Source organism: Cyprinus carpio, chromosome B13 (genome assembly GCF_018340385.1).
Source record: "Cyprinus carpio isolate SPL01 chromosome B13, ASM1834038v1, whole genome shotgun sequence".
Taxonomy (NCBI): Eukaryota; Metazoa; Chordata; class Actinopteri; order Cypriniformes; family Cyprinidae; genus Cyprinus; species Cyprinus carpio.
Genome location: NC_056609.1, coordinates 24,565,437 through 24,582,448, shown reverse-complemented (window position 1 = coordinate 24,582,448; position 17,012 = coordinate 24,565,437). Strand labels below are relative to the sequence as shown.

Here is a 17,012-nt window from a genome sequence, read left to right as displayed (position 1 = left end):
ACTGTGGCAGATATATTTGGGATATCTGTGAAAAGGGCTGCTTTTATATATGAGACTGATATAAAATATAGAGCTTTAATATTTCAGCTGTGGTGCTTTGAAGGGGATACACTTTGAGACTATATTTCAGAAAGGGATTTAGCTTTCTGACTGACTGTCAGCAGACTAAAACCTACCTGGGAAGTTTCATCTTTAAATTCATCCCCTTTACTGTTCAATATCTTTACTTCTGAGATAAATTCAACAACAAATTTCAAACAATCATAGATGAGGATGTTTTGGCTTTCATGGGGATTTATTGCTTTTTAAATGACATTAGAAATCTATCGTGTGTCATCCCAAGCCTAATAACATTCTGCAGATGCCAATGCTTTTAATAACCACTGGTTCATTGCAGTTTATTTAAGTTTATTTTCCAAATTATTAAATCATGTTTTATTTAAAGCATGGTTTAACGCAAGGAAGCATGGTTTCCGTAAGCCTGATATGTGACTAGTCATTCATTGACTACTCAATTTTGTTCTAGTAGAAAAACAACAACAACAACAAAAAAAACAATATAGGTTATGATCTACACTCTTAAGAAAAAAACATTAAAAATAATGCCTAATGCTCAGTGTTAATATGAAGGGATTTTCTATATTTAATTTTTACAGGTGTTTTAGCCATGTATTTAATTATGCATTGCATTATGTTTTGTTTTAGTTTTCAGTGTTGACCAACTAGAAACTGTGTAGAACCAGCCTTGCCAGTGTTGTTACTGTCAACTAAAACTACTAAACTACTAAAACTGTTTATGTCAACTGAAATAAATCCGAAACATAAAAACAAATATAAATATTAAATGAAAAATTTTGACAACTAATTGTACTGAAGTACTAAAACTGAAACTGAATTGTAAAACTAAAACAAAATAAATAGATTAAAAACAAACTAATAAAAATGACAAAAGCACATAATAAAAAATGTCTAAAACTGAAAATATAAAAGCGAATTTAAAATATTCATAAATAGTACAATGTCATAAAAAATTATAATAAAATAACACTTGCTACAGCTGGACGTTCCACGTTTTTGACCTCTCATCTCATATCTTAATGAACTCTTCAGTTCTCGTGAGGGGTCTGGCTTTACATAAGCGTTTTCATCCAAGCCTTTTTCTCAATAAGCAGAACTCACCGCAATCTGTCTAAACTTATATTAGTCACTTCTTTAATACCCACAGATGCTCACATTCCAGTTTTTAATTTCAAACATATTGCATATTACATTACAAATTCAAGCTATTCATCTTAAACCCACAGTGATATCAGAGCATTAACAATCTGTTCAGGTTTGATTGCTTATCTATGCAAATGTGGCTGTGCTCCAAAACCTAGTAAACTGACTTGCTGCATACTGCCTACATAGGCAGCTACCCGAAACAGAAACTTGTTAGTGACTTTATGGACATTCTACATACACAGCAGAAATAGATCTTCTCACTGTAAACAAATGGGAGATTTGCCTCACAACTGATTCCAATAGAGTTTGCCTTTAGCATGTGTTACTAAATATGTGCAAAACTCAAATGAGCGTAAAACAAACATAGGCTATAAATACAGGTTAAAACTGTTAGTTTTAATTAGAGAGGGGTTGCTGTGACAGACCAAACCTCTAACAACCAATTAGCAAGGTTGAATAGTCCACGTTTTTGGAAATAGTTTTGCTATGAAATTCTTCCAATTTAAAGCCCTGCCACACACATTTAGCTCATTTTTGAGTGTCCTGAGTGTAGTGTTTTTAAGATGCGGTGATGAGTTCAAAATAATCCAACTTTTAAAAATCAACCTGCTCTATTTTATTGTGCAGTGTTATATCATGGAACAAAAACCATGCTTTACATGTTCTGCTAATACAAACACTTCTGCTTGCAGAAGCACATCTCTGTAATTGACTGTGTAAATATGTTCTGTGATTTTATAGAGACAGAACAGAAATGTCATACTGCAAGCCTTTCATTTTTCTATTACATTTTAAAAGCAGTGTTTTGAAATATATCCTCCCTCAGTGAGCTCAGGAAATGGCTCTACATAAACGCTGTGTGAAGTAGAGTGTTTTGTTGCAGCTCAGCTTGAAAATGAAGAGCAGCCTTAAGTTTTGTATTAAAAAGAGGATAAGGAAAAAAGTCTGTCTGCCAACATGGTGCACTGTGCAAATGGAGATGCCGGTAGTACACGTGGGGGGAAAAATTAAAAAAGAGTCACCATAGACTGAACCCTGGACAGTACTAAGTCTTGAAGCAGGTATGTTTTTTTTTTAGAAGGTTACTGGGGCTTTGCTCTTCTGGCCCACCTTGATTATTTGATATGTGCATGGCTATAAATGTTTAGAACGTTAAGTAGTCACATGCATTATATATATATATATATATATATATATATATATATATATATACATATATATATATATACACACACATACACACACACACACACTGTTTATGCTATAGTGTATGCTATCTGTTTGTCTGTCTGTCTGTGTTTGTCTGTCTGTCTCCTTCATACAGTATATGAAGTAAATATTAGAGCTTGTAAAGTAGCAAAAGAACAGTATCAGCTAGTGTGTTGGATCAGAGAAAATAAAATCCAGCATTCTGTTGTCATGACACTCAGCAGACGTCTTATTTTCAGTCGGCTGCACACAAGAATCAGCACGAGAAAATGGGGTTAAATGCAACATTTTTTTGCTTAAATTGTCCTCTAGGCAAGGCAAAATGAGAGGTAAGAGTAATATGCCTAATTATCTTTCAGGATGAAAATAGAAGTAAGTGTCTATGACATGAGGCCTTAGGATTATAATATAAAAATGTAAAATAAATAAATAATAATAATAATAATAAAACTAGAAGTGGTAGTAAAAAGTGCACTTTCGCCCCTATTATGGGTAATAAAAGGTTCATATTTTGGTTTTGGGATTCCCCAACAACAGGTTGACATGCATGCAAGGTAAAAAAACACTTTCATTGTCTTAAAATATGCATTTATTTTTTCCCTTTTTGCTCAATAACTCCCAAACGATTCGTTTAACGATTCATTTTTCCAAACTCCTCCTTTACATGACACTAAACTGCGGTGATTGGTCTGATGACCTAGTTTGTCGTGATTGGTCTTCTGTGTGCAGCAAAGGTCAATAACAGAACACCCATCACCATTACTGACCCCACAGCTCGGAGGTAAACACCCAAACAGCCATGTTATATGTGTTAGCCCAATGCAGAAACGTATTGATAAAGCACTGCAGTTTGTATACATTTGCAACATATTACTCTATTCTTTGTCAGAACTACAAGTAATAACCACATACATTTCTAGACAATTGCGCGTGAACAGATATTGCTGTTTGACAGACACCTACAAGCTGCACGGAGTGGACACAGTACAGTCATGGCCAAAAGTTTTGAGACTTACATAAATATTGGAAATTGGAAAAGTTGCTGCTTAAGTTTTTATAATAGCAATTTGCATATCCTCCAGAACAGACACTTAATCCCCTACAAAAATTTCACTGCATTTCATTGCTGTCATTAAAGGACCTGCTGACATTTCAGTAGTTTAACTCAGGTGAGAATGTTGACGTCACACAAGCTAAATACAGACTTATTAAAAAGCAGGCCACAGTTCTATTGCCTGTTCAGAGAAACGCGTGCCGGCAAGCTTTTAACAGGCAGAACTAAGATACTCCTTTAAAATCAAGAACTTCAAGGAAAGAGAAGGTTCAATTCCTGTAAAGAAGCTTCAGGGCACCAAGAAAGTCCAGTCGTCCAAAGATGCGGGATCAGAGTGCACCAGTGCAGAGCTTGCTCAGGAATGGCATGGCGAAGACTTTTGGAAGATGGCCTGGTGTCAAGAAGGGCAGCAAAGAAGCCACTTCTCTCCAAAAAAAAACATCAGGGACAGATTGATCTTCTGCAGAAAGTTTAGTGAATGATGCTGAGACTCCCTTTCTTCAGTCGCAAATAATTTTGTCAGTTGCAACTTATATCACAAAACGATCGGTCCATTTCTTAAAATTTAAAAAAAAAAAAACATAACCATCCAACAACAGTTTTGCTGAAGAACTTGCATTAGCACGATGGAGCACCGTGCATAAGGCAAAAGTGATAACTAAGTGGCTCGGGACCAGAATGTTAAATTTTTGGGTCCATGGCCTGGTAAACTCCCCAGATCTACCCACCATTGAGAACTTGTGGTCAAGAAGAGGGGGTGGACCTTAAAACCCACTAATTCTGACAAACTCCAACAAGTTTTCTCCTATCAGTCACTTCAAAATCAGTCCTACATCATTGTCTTTAAAATTATTGTTTTTAAACGTTTTAGAGTACATGACGGCAAGTTTTTAACAGCAAACTTTTTGAAAACTAATATTTATGTAATTCTCAAAACTTTTGGCCACGACTGTACACATCTAAATACGTATTTTGCAGGCCACAGTAGGCTTCAGAGTACATGACGGCAAGTTTTTAAAAGAATTACTCCTGATAATTTACTCACCCCCATGTCATCCAAGATGTTGATCCCTCCCTTCATTCAGCAAAAAATAAATCATCAGCAACAACAAATATAACAAAACGATCGGTCAATTTCTTAAAAATTTTTTGTTTTAAAAATACACTTTTTGCTCGTCTTGTCTAGCACTGCGATGCGCATGTATACTCTGTCTACAACAGTTCAAGACAGGGTATGTCTTAAAACTCCCAACACTTTTCTCCTCTAACTTCAAAATCGTCCTACATCATTGTTTAAATTTATTTATTTATTTTTTATTTTTTGGAAAGAGTGTTTGACCATCCTTGCACGTTCACTTTGTAAACACTAGGTCGGTGCTTCTGCAGCGATGTCATTTTAAAACCGACTCGTTTTCATGACTCAGAGTCGACTCTTTCTTTTAAAAGACAATAACTGTATACACGGTGCACTTTTAGATTTAAAACTTTGCAGGATGTTTTCATTCACTTAGAGCTGTGTTACACATTGCATGAAAGGTAATTTTCAAAAATCCATAATAGGGGCACTTTAAAAGTCAAAGAATCTTTCAAACTTTTGATCTACTGTACAAACCCGAAACCTGATAACAGCTACGGCTGAAGTCTACAAAGTTTGAATGGAGTTTTTTAACCAGAATGTTTTAAGAATATCAATACAAGCCAGCTTTGCAAGCACTGCAGAGTTTGACAGAGAACGAAAAAACTCAGGGCATATACAGTACATATATATGTAAGATGATTGTCAGAACTGCACAGACACTACAAATCAATAACAGCTAGAGGGAACAAGCAACCTCAAACGCTCTGCACAAAAAATACCATACAAACACAAACTTTCTTTTGAGAACTATCAGTAATTTCAGCAGGAACCAAAAGTATGCATCAAAATTATTATATCAGTTGATGCTTTCTTTTATAAAAGAAAAGTATGTCATGTTTTTATTTCATAATTGATTGATTGTTCAGTATGATCCTCTGCATTGCAGATTGGATGGTTGATAATGTGCATTATTTTAAGTATTGCAGAATTGGATATTTACTGGGTGTCTGTCTTTTCCCTGCATAAAGATGTGTTTCATTCATGCCAAATCAAGTGAGAACACTTTGGATTATTATGTGTTAATATCACTCTGTTTTTCTGTCTCTTTCTCACACACAACAGAGCAAGAAACACGCCAACAAAGTGCGTCTGTTCTACATGCTCCACCCAGAAGATGGAGGTCCACCATCCAAAAGACTGAGACCAGACAATCCGGTATTTTCTAAAGCACATAACATAATTTAATTAAAATACCAAGCCAAGTGGCATCTGCAAATGATCTATAATGTAAAGCCTAAAATACATGTATTTTTGTGCAATGTTTTACAAGTGATAAGTTAAAAAGTGATCATATGTATTATGTATTAGTTTTTTTTTTTCAACTGCTTACAAAATCTTTACTTGTCACATAATTTCTGAAACCTGACACTCAAACACCAGAACCACATACCAAATCTGCAAAACCATACTCTAATTCATAAAACACTTTTTGCAAAACACAACACACAATTCTCTATGTAATATATTTTGAATGCAGTATTTCATTTTGCAAGACATATGGGGCATTTTGCATTTTGTGTGTGCAATTCTTGGATTAGTGTGTAAAGTTTGAAATAGGTTTTGAAAATGTCTGTAAGCAGTTGAACAAAAATAACTGCAAACTAAATGCCATGTGGTTTGATATTTTGCCTAATGCAATGACAAATCATACATTTGAACTACATGCATATTTAAGTCCCAAACAGATGTATTTAAATGATGAGTGATATTCCTTAAGGTAGAAAAATCACTAATAAAGTCTCCTCTCAATCATTTCTCCTAGATAGCAATGAGATTATATGGAAAGCAATTTAAAGACTTCAGTTATTTCTTTGAGAAAAATCCTTACCCTCATCTGAAAATTGTCTAAATTTGTGCTTAGATTTGCCAAGATACTGAAGTCAAATATCTAAAAATGAACTCAAATATATCTCATCAAAACATCTAAATTATGCTGTCAACATTAATTTTATACTGTTACTATATCACAACTGATCTATATTAAAAAAAAAACACTAAGCGTTTTTTTCTTTCGGATAATCTACTGAAGTTAATTAACCTCAAGAGAGACATTTTGTCTTCGGTGAAATGCTAAATGAGGACAGTGGAGATTACAGGCACTGAGCTTTGATTTTTCTGTTGTTTTCACTCCTCAGAGACAGAATGTTAATGTTCCATTCCCCCAAAAGGCAAATGACCGGCACAGCAGTTATCTAATGTCTTCGCGGACTCTGAATTAAGCCATGATTAACACAAGCTGTTTAGAAAGCAGATAGACAACTTGGAGAGGCTATAAACCAGGAGATGTAGAGTTCCAGGGCTTTTTAGTCTTTTCTGGCAGTTCTGAATATACCATAAAACATCTTAATGATCCCAGGGGGAATTGATGATATGACATACAGACGCATACAGGTTGTTTTGACTGGTTATGAAGTGCCTGAGCTCTTGTAATTGCTTTCTGAAGGGTCTCTGAGGGGTGGAGATGTTTATCACTCGCATTCAGTCAAACCTCCCAGCTACCATTCTGTTTGAATCGTTTTCTACAGAGCTCATTAGTGGGACTGTTTATGAATAATTCTTCTTGGTACCAGGCAGTCCTCGGCCACGACTGCGCCTTCACTTTCAAGCCCTCCATTTGAGTGAAGCAAAGCAGATGGGCCACAAATCAAAAGCAAACACAAAATGAAGAAAGTACAAGCCTCTAGCCTAACAAAACCAGTGCTGGCCAACATTTCACTGACTGAAACTTTGAGTCCTGTCACTTCACAACTTTTTTGTCCACTCCACACATCCATACAAGTCAATTCAGACTCCTCTGTCAAGAATAAATGGATTGAAGCAGATCTTTCTCACATTTGCTCGGCTATCAGTCTGGAATCAGTCAGAGACACTGTGTACCCTGTCAATGGCGTCTCCCACAGGACAGAAAATCACAAGATCTCCTTTCACATCGCTCTTATTCTCTAAGACAGACGTACTGAGAAACAGACCATCATAGACTCAATTGTTTCTTCAAGACAGAAATGATTAAATGGAGATAAAAATTTAAACTCATGCCTGATATAAAGACTCTAGTAATCTCATATGCATCTCAATAACAGTTTCAAAATAGATTTCAGTTTCTTAAACGGTGCCCAGATTTGCCAAATTACCCAAGTTTACAATCAAAAGTCAGAGAATTCAATATGAAATCAAACATGTTTCTGTTTTTACAACATTTAGGGATCTTAAGGGAAAACATCAGAGAGAAAGTCGATAGTTACATGAAACATTAACATTTTCTCTGGCTTCAATTTCTCATTATGTTCATACTGCACCCAATCCCCAAATCCAAACTTTAGGACTGTCCGCACTGTCATTTTGTAAATGTGGTGTAGACAGTATCTTCTTGGTTGCCATAATAATGAATTAATGAAATGCATTTTAACAATCAGATTTTACTCAGATTTCCTAAAATCTTTTTATGTTGGCTTTTGCTGTTCAAAGTACAAACATCTGAAGAGCTCTAAAACTAACAGTCCAAAAAATCAATATATCAATTAATAAATGTGGTACTTTAGTATCATTAATATACTTATCTTACTTCATCAACTTAAACTGAACAGAACAGAAATGTTGCATTGGCAACTAGATTAAAAAAATGTCTACTTTTTTAATGTTATTTTAGTTAATGTTAATTTAGTTTAAGTTACTTTAGTATCATTAATATAATATAATATTTTGTCAGTAGTTTGAATTGGGTTTTATTTGTATATTTTTCATTGTAGAAATTTTATTGTATTTTGTATTTTTATTAGTATTAATTTATTTATTTACTTTTTAATTTATTTACTTCGTTTTTTAATATGTCTACATACTTTTTAAGTTTTGTTCTTAGTTTTTGTTGTTTTAGTTCATCAAATTAAACTAAACAAAAATTAGAAATGTTGCTTTTTTGGCAACTAGTTTAAACAAAATGTTCACATTTTTTAATGTTTTATTTCAGTTAATGTTTAAGTATGAAGATGATGTTTTTTAATGATTTTAGTTTTTAGTTAGTTTTAGTTAGTTAAAAAAAAAAAAAAAAAACTTTATATCTCCCAGTTGTTACTATGTTTCCTTTTTTTGTGACTTAAAATATCACAAACTGTGAATCTTCCAACTTCATACTGTATCTCGAAAAGTGGATTTATCTCTTCATAATTACATTTTTAAATTTTTTTACATTGAGGTGAAATCAGGCTTCCATAACATTCCATTCCAGTGTGTAAAAGCAGAGCCACCCCTGAGAATAACACTCAGTCTCGTTCTCAGTTAAACTCGCCTTGTTTTCCCGACTCCTTGACTTCATCAGAGAGGAAGTGAGTTACACCGAGGCTGTGGAAAGCATGTTTGAGTTTCCTTTTCAAAGATGTCAAGCAGAAGTACACAGACTAGCAGGAGAACAACAAAAGAGGAAAGTAGGTCAGAAAGGTGCTCGGAGATATATATATATATATATAAAATCGTTCTTTGCCTTAGTGGCTCTCCATTAGGTAGAATGATGAAGTTAAAGAATGTTAAAGAATATTTTTTTTTCCCCTCTATCTCCTCCATTTTTTTAAATCTATATTTTGTATGCCGTTTTTAACCGGCACAATTAATGTGCCTCTGACTTTCCTCTTTCAGGCTCTTATTTTTAGCTTGTTTTCACACCCTTCCCAACATTATAACAGAGGAATGAGAGAGTGGAGGAGAGAGATAAACAGACTCCTAATTACATGCTCTTTGTTAACAACAGAACAGGACCAGACACTGCCAGAGCATCACACACATGCTTACACATATTCTTCAACTTCACACAGCAGCACCTTCACTCACACATGTTCACACACTCACTTTGCTTTCATTATCAAACCTAAAATAGGTCATATGTAAATGTATTGTGTAGGTGACAATTCACTGGCGAGGAGGAAAATGACAAGTTTGAATGAAAAACCGAGAGGAAATATGAAATTGACTTGCATTCATCTTTTTCAACGAATGCTGTAAAAAAAGAAAAACATTTCACATTTAATCAAGCAGGAGTTCGATTTTGTTCAGTGTCTGTTGGTCTTTCTCACCTGTGTTTGGTGGTTTATTTTAGATGTTTCTGTCTGCTTCGATTTTCACAGTGTTATTTATTGGATTACACTTGGCTTGTCCCCTCTAGAGGTGCGAGGAGAATGTTTGCCCTGGTTCTGGGATCATAATCATTATAGTAATCCTTATGCACAGGCCCTGTGGACCTGAAAACCATTGAGAGTATGCTAGATTTCAACATACAGTACATGACTGAAAAGCAAACAATCACCAAAAGCAGGCTTTCAGCAACTAAAATATCAAATTCAAACAGTTTCAGTCCCTGCTGGGGACCTCTGCATCCCTGATGGGTTCTTAAAAGAGTTTAATCTTATTTTTATTCTGATTATGGTTCTCAAGGGCATATACGGTTAGAGCCGGGTGATATAACTAAAACAATTATATCCTGATAATTGTCAGCATTTTCTCTGAAAAGGATGGTTTTGTTTCACTCAGAGGAACCATCATTTCAACCAAACAGCTTAAATGCAAAATCAACATTTTTTTTAATTTATTTATTTATATATATATTTATTTATATTTTTCTCAGAGTCCTGACAGTGTCCTGAAGAGCCAACTAATGATAATATCATTTTCATGTTATGGCCAACAATTGATACATGGCAAATATTAAAATTCTCTTGTGATTTGTCTACATAAACTAAACTAACATTTATGATGTACAGTATGGAAAACAGATCATTTTAAGATTTGCTAAAGATTTTTTTGACACTGTTACAAAATGATTTATTTTATTTTATTTTTAGATGACAGCAAAAATAATCTAAATGTAAAAATAGGGAAAATGTGAATGCACAAATAAATATCCAATCTACACTACCATTCAAAAGTTTGGGCTCAGTAAGATTTTTAAAATGTTTTTGACACAAGTCTAAAGAAGGTCCTAACCAGGGCTGAATTTATTGAATCAGAAATATAGTAAAAATTGTAATATTCTGAAATATGGTCAGAATTTTAAGTAACTTTGATCCCACTTTTTATTAGGTGGCTTTAACTAGTACATGCATTTAAATGAATCATTTGGTACAATGCACTTATTGTGTATATAAGTACACTGTACTTATATTTTTAAAAATACCTATATGTAGTTGCATCTGTAAGTACATTTATAATTACACTGTTGACCCATCCCTTACAACTTAACCCACCCTGAAACCTACCCATACCACCAAACCTGTCCGTAACCTTACACGTATCCCACCTCAATAGCAGCAAAAGTGTAAAGTGACATGACATACAGCCAAGTATGGTGACCCATACTCAGAATTCGTGCTCTGCATTTAACCCATCTAAAGTGCACACACACAGCAGTGAACACACACACACCGTGAAGACACACCTGGAGCAGTGGACAGCCATTTATGCTCACCTGGGGAGCAGTTGGGGGTTTGGTGCCTTGCTCAAGGGCACCTCAGTCGTGGTATTGCCGGCCCGAGACTCGAACCCACAACCTTAGGGTTAGGAGTCAAACTCTCTAACCATTAGGCCACGACTTCCCCATATTGCAATACAATATGAATACAATAAGTACATTGTACTTATTTTTTGATGAAAGTGCATAGTAGTTAATGCCACCTAATATAAAGTGTGACCGTAACTTTTTGTGTTGTAAAATATTAATCATTGTAATTTATTCTCAAGTCTTCATTGTTGCATGATCCTTCAGAAATCATTCTTGATTTGATGCTTAATACACGTCTTTTTATTATATCAATGTATATGTAAATCTCAATAAAAATGTTTTTGTAGATTTTTTTTCTTCATGATTCTTTGATGAATATAAAGTAGAAAAGAACAGCATTTATTTGAAATAAATTTTGTTATTTCTTAACTGTCAACATTGATCAATTTAATGCATCCCTTCTGAACTTTGCTGAAGTATAAAAAAAAAAAAAAAAAAAAAAAAAAAAAAAACATTATTAACCAACAGTGATGCAAAAAAAAAGCAATAAGATACTAACATATTGTGCAAATTGATCAGAAATATATGTTTTATATATCACTCGGCTGTTTTATACATCACTACAGTGTGTGCAGTGCCTTGGCTTCCAAAACAAACTAAATTGTGTTGCATGCACTGCACAGAGATCACATACTAAAACACACATCATAATGAATGCACACACACATAAACAGTAATGAGCATAGCTTGAGCTGTGACAGTGGCCTGTTTTACATGAGCATAGCAGTGGTGAGATGGGAAAACACTTCTGTGAGCTCAGAGCGCCACACACTCACCTCTCCTGCACACAGCAGTCAGAACACACACGTTCACTGGCCATCTCACTGGAATCAGGTCACAGGCAGAGAGAAACAGAACTAGGCCATGAGGTTTGAACTTATTTGTCTGTTTCTTTTCAGCAGGAAGGTGACAGCGAACACTCTGGTCCTCTAACACAGTGGTTCTCAACCACATTCCTGGAGGACCACCAACACTGCACATTTTGCATGTCTCCTTAATCAAACACACCTGATTCAGGTCACCTTCTCATTAGTAGAAACTCACAGACTTGTAATGGGTGTGTCAGACAAAGGAGACATGCAAAATGTGCAGTGTTGGTGGTCCTCCAGGAATGTGGTTGAGAACCACTGCTCTAACACACACACAAACACAGCCACAGCTCTGAGACGCTCGCTCTGGCCCAGACGTGTAAAAGAGAGTCAGCTCCTATGTGACAGAGAGTGCAGTGAGAACAGGTTCACATTTCACTCAAATGTGCCAGCATGCGCCACTTCTGGCATAACACGACAGCGCATTCTGCAATGGTACAATTCATGCATATACACTGCCATTCAAAAGTTTGCAATCAGTATGATTTTTATTGGTTTTCTTTTATATCAATATAAAGAAGTCTCTAATGTTTATCAAGGCTGCATTTATTTGATCAAAAATACAGAAAAAATAGTAACATTGTGAAATATTATTATAATTTAAAGTAATTGTTTTCTATTTTAATATACTCTAAATTTTCATCAGCCATTACTCTTCAGTGTCATGTGATCCTTCAGAAATCATTCTAATATGCTGATTTATTATCAGTGTTGGAAACCGTTTTGCTTAAAATAAAAAAAACTGTGATACTTTTGTTCAGAATTATTTCATGAATAAAAAGTAAAAAAAAAAAAAGCATTTATTCAAAATAGAAATCTTTTCAAACAATATAGGTCTTAACTATCACTTTTTATCAAGTTAACATATCCTTGCTGAATAAAAGTATTAGGGCCAGTTTTACTAAATGGCAAATTATCGCGAGAGCGCAATTCCAAAACAGCGTGATTTACTAACAATGCGCAAATTAAAGAACACAAACACAACATCTAATTTACATAGCAGCCAATGCAATAAACCAAGCACAGCGCAAATTAGTGTTGTCACGTAAATAAGCCACAGTATGTTGAAAAAGAACCGGAGACCAAAATATTTAGTGTTTTGCTAGAAGTTTTGATAGACCTGGTATTTAGTGACTTCTAGTTGAGGGTTCCAAGTCGTCTTTTATTTCCTGAAGCAAATTAAAAATTACATGGCTTGGCAAATGATGGGTTCAGATAGGTTCGGATAGGTTCCAAATAAATTAATACGTGTGAAAAAAATCCTCTCCCTTCAACCACGTGCTCTCTGTTCTCTGCGGTGCCTCCTTCTAGCAACAATAATTGCAGCCATTTCAAGAGCAAAAAAGTTTAAGACATACTTTTTTGGGACGTTAAATAATGGCACAAATGCCAGTAATTTGACGAGCGCAAATATTAGTAAAACACCGTTGTGTGATTTATCACAATACTCTCCTCCCATACATTTTTATATTATATTTTAATAAATTAGATAGATAGATAGATAGATAGATAGATAGATAGATAGATAGATAGATAGATAGATAGATAGATAGATAGATAGATTTTTTAATTCAGGTGCAAGCAGCACAAACTAAAAGAGAAGGAGATCGCTCATATATGGCTGGACTCACCTTGAAATGCTGATTTTACTGTAATGAATGTGAAAGCAAAGCACAGCTGAGCACATGTTTGTCATTGCAAGGACTGATACATCAACTTTAACCACACTAAAACAAAAAATATTGTTTTATGGAGCTGAGTTCCATGTTTGGGTTTATCTAATGATATTGTAGGACAGGACCCAGAGGAGCACTGTATTGCTCAGTGGTTGTTCTTTCAGAGCTCAGAGGACCAGAGCTCTCAGTTGTTTCTTTTACGTGTCTACAGTCTCACATGTTTCTCCTAAAATCCCTTTGAGAAATAAAAAACGGAAACTAATGAGACATTTGTTGTCATGCAGTCAGTATAGAACTATACCATTAGTATGGATAGCAACGCTCAGAAGATTTAATCTTAGATAAATTTGATGAGAAGTGCTCCTTTTAAATACTATAATGAAACAAACATTAATTAAATATTAAGAATGTTTTTACTGTCTAAACATTTATATATAAAAATATTTTCTTGAAACAAAACAAACAAACTTGTGTAGGATAATTCTTCTTTGAACCTAAACATGCTCCAAAACTCATGAAACTTTGCACACACGTCAGAACTGGCAAAAATTTACATCTGATATGGGTTTCAGAAGTGGGTGTTCAAAATAGCTCGATAGTGCCACCTGTACACATTCAACGGAATGCACTTTCGTACATGTACGAAAATCGCCACACACGTAACACACCATTACATACATAAAAACCCAATAGGAAGTAAATTATTTTGAATTTCCTGTATGATTTTTTGTGCAGTTTTTGCCATTTCCAGGCCTTGTATTTTGACAAATTCCTCCTACAGTTTTAATTGGATCATCTTCAAATTTGGTGAGAGTTATCCTAAAGCCTCTGTGAAGTTAAATTGCGAAGATCTTGAGTGTTCGTCAAAGGGCCTGTCCCTGGCGGCCTGACAAATTTGATGTTTGAAACAGTAAGTTGCTGTAACTCAGGCAAACAATGTCCAATCTGCCCCAAACTTCGCACGTTTGATAGGCGTTCTGTCCTGAACACAAATTCAGTTATAGTCATAGCGCCACCTCCTGGCAACAGGAACTGTCATGGTTAACACTGTTATGGACTCCTAGGAACATAATAAAAAACATCAACAAGTGTTAAATAGGCTGGTAACATGCTAGAAACATACTAAAACATGCTAGCAACACTTAGCTAAGTGCTAAAGCATTCTATTAATGCAGTGAGACAGGAAGTTACTGTAACTCAGGCATGACGTGTCCAATCTGACCCAAACTTAACATGTTTGATGAAAGTCCTGGCCTGAACACATCGACATGCCAAGATTCAGTTATAGTCATAGCGCCACCACCTGGGAACAGGAAGTGACATGTTTAACACTGTGATGCACTATACACAGTAAAATATGCTATTGTGTGCTAAACATGCCAGACATATGCTCAAATATGCTAGAAATACTTACGAAGTGCTAAAGCATGCTATTAATGCCACCAAAAAGGAAGTTATTGTAACTCATGCATACAATGCCATTACTTTTTTACTGTATTTCTGTATTTTGATCAAATAAATGCAGCCTTGGTAAGCATAATATACTTAATTCAGAAAACTTAGGAATGTAGTATATTTTATATTACTACTAGAAAAACAGACAAAAATCTTAATTAAAAATTATATTTTTGCTGTGTACTTCTCTAGAGAAAAATCTAAAACATTAGGCAAAAGTCTCCATTTGTCCCCCATTTACACTTTTAACTTTTTAGGAGTAACAGCTAAGAGGTTAAAGAGTTGTGGCAGAGCTGCTGTGGTGGTCAGGCGTCCGCTGCTTCAACATGCTGTCATGGGTGCTCTCCAGGTTTTCAAACTCGAACAAGGTGAGGAGGAAAAGAGCTGTCAATACTAATAAAGATTTTTATCACGGGCACCGAAAGTCAACGAGATGGCTGCCCCAAGGGAGCGTGACAGAGAGAGCTGTCTGGATATTCATTTGACAGAATATCCTCAAAGAGACAGAGCCGAGATGCTATGAAGGAGAGGGATACAGAAAGAGAAACAGACCATCACACCTTCCAGTGGAAGTGTATCTCAGATTTTCCAAGACTGCTATTTTACAGACATTTTGCTGATGAAGCGTCCCTCCAGAGTGTTGCTTTGCACCTTTTTTTTTTTTAATGTGCAGAAATAACAGCAGTGATGGATAAGCAGAATGCATAGATACAAACCTGGCCTAAGACTGGGGAAAATGTCTGACACAACTTGCTTGAGCCAAACTTTTTCTCTACTCTGGAGTGAAAATATGGCAGATTTATTTTTAAATGTCTGATTCATATCAAGCAGATGCTATTTGCGGTATGAACAACAATAGTTCACCCAAAAATGAAAAATCTGTCATCATTTACTCACCCATATGTTGTTCCAAACTGGATGATGTGTCTTTTTTTTTTCTTCATAGTTTCTTTCGTTTTCTTTTATGGAAAGTTTAGCACTGTGCTAAAGGTGCATTCAGTTATTTTCTTCATTATTAAAATGTTTTACAAACACAAATGCATAGTAGGTGAATTGAGGTTAATTAGGAATAGTGCTGGGCAACGATTAATCGCATCCAAAATAAAAGTTTTTGCTTATATATGTGTGTGTACTGTGTGCATTTATTATTTATATTTAAAGACACACACATACAGTATATATTTAGAAAATATTTATTTGTATATATTTATATTCATATAATTTATATATTATATATATATATATATATATATATATATATATATATATATATATATATATATATATATATATATATATATATTTAATATGTAAAAATAACATATTTTACTTAAATATATACTCTGTGTGTGTGTGTGTGTGTGTGTGTGTGTGTGTATTTATATATACATAATAAATATACACAGTACACACACATATATTATGTACACAAAAACTTTTTTTTTGGATGCGATTAATCATGATTAATTGTTGACCAGCACTAATTAGGACATTTCTTCCCAGTCATCTCAATGGTAAAATGGGTCCCAATTTACCTGAATGCACCCCTGCTTTAACATTTTGAAGTATTCCTCACAGAGAACTATTGGATAGCTTCAGATGACTTGAAATATAGCACACAAGACCAACTTTATGACGCTTTTTGGTCTTTTTGGAGCTTGACCTTATCCCTTCCTATTCACATTTATTACATTTTGGAGTACTATTATTAAAACAATTAGGATGAGTACACTACTGTATAAAAGTCTGTGTTAGGTAATGAGTTTTCTGTTTTATATTTTAATATATTTCAAAATGAATTTTCCTGTGATGCAAATCTGAATTTTGAACAGCCATTAATCCAGTG

The 17,012-nt window shown here is 34.7% G+C and overlaps 1 protein-coding gene across 1 annotated transcript in view; it reads left to right on the top strand.

Annotated features, from left to right (window-relative positions):
- Positions 1-17,012, top strand: part of zgc:171482 (zinc finger protein) — an 88,289-nt gene that overhangs the window by 25,520 nt on the left and 45,757 nt on the right. The window contains exon 3 of the mRNA XM_042737403.1: positions 5,688-5,780. Coding sequence (XP_042593337.1) covers positions 5,688-5,780 — 93 coding nt within the window. The remainder of the gene's footprint in view (positions 1-5,687; positions 5,781-17,012) is intronic.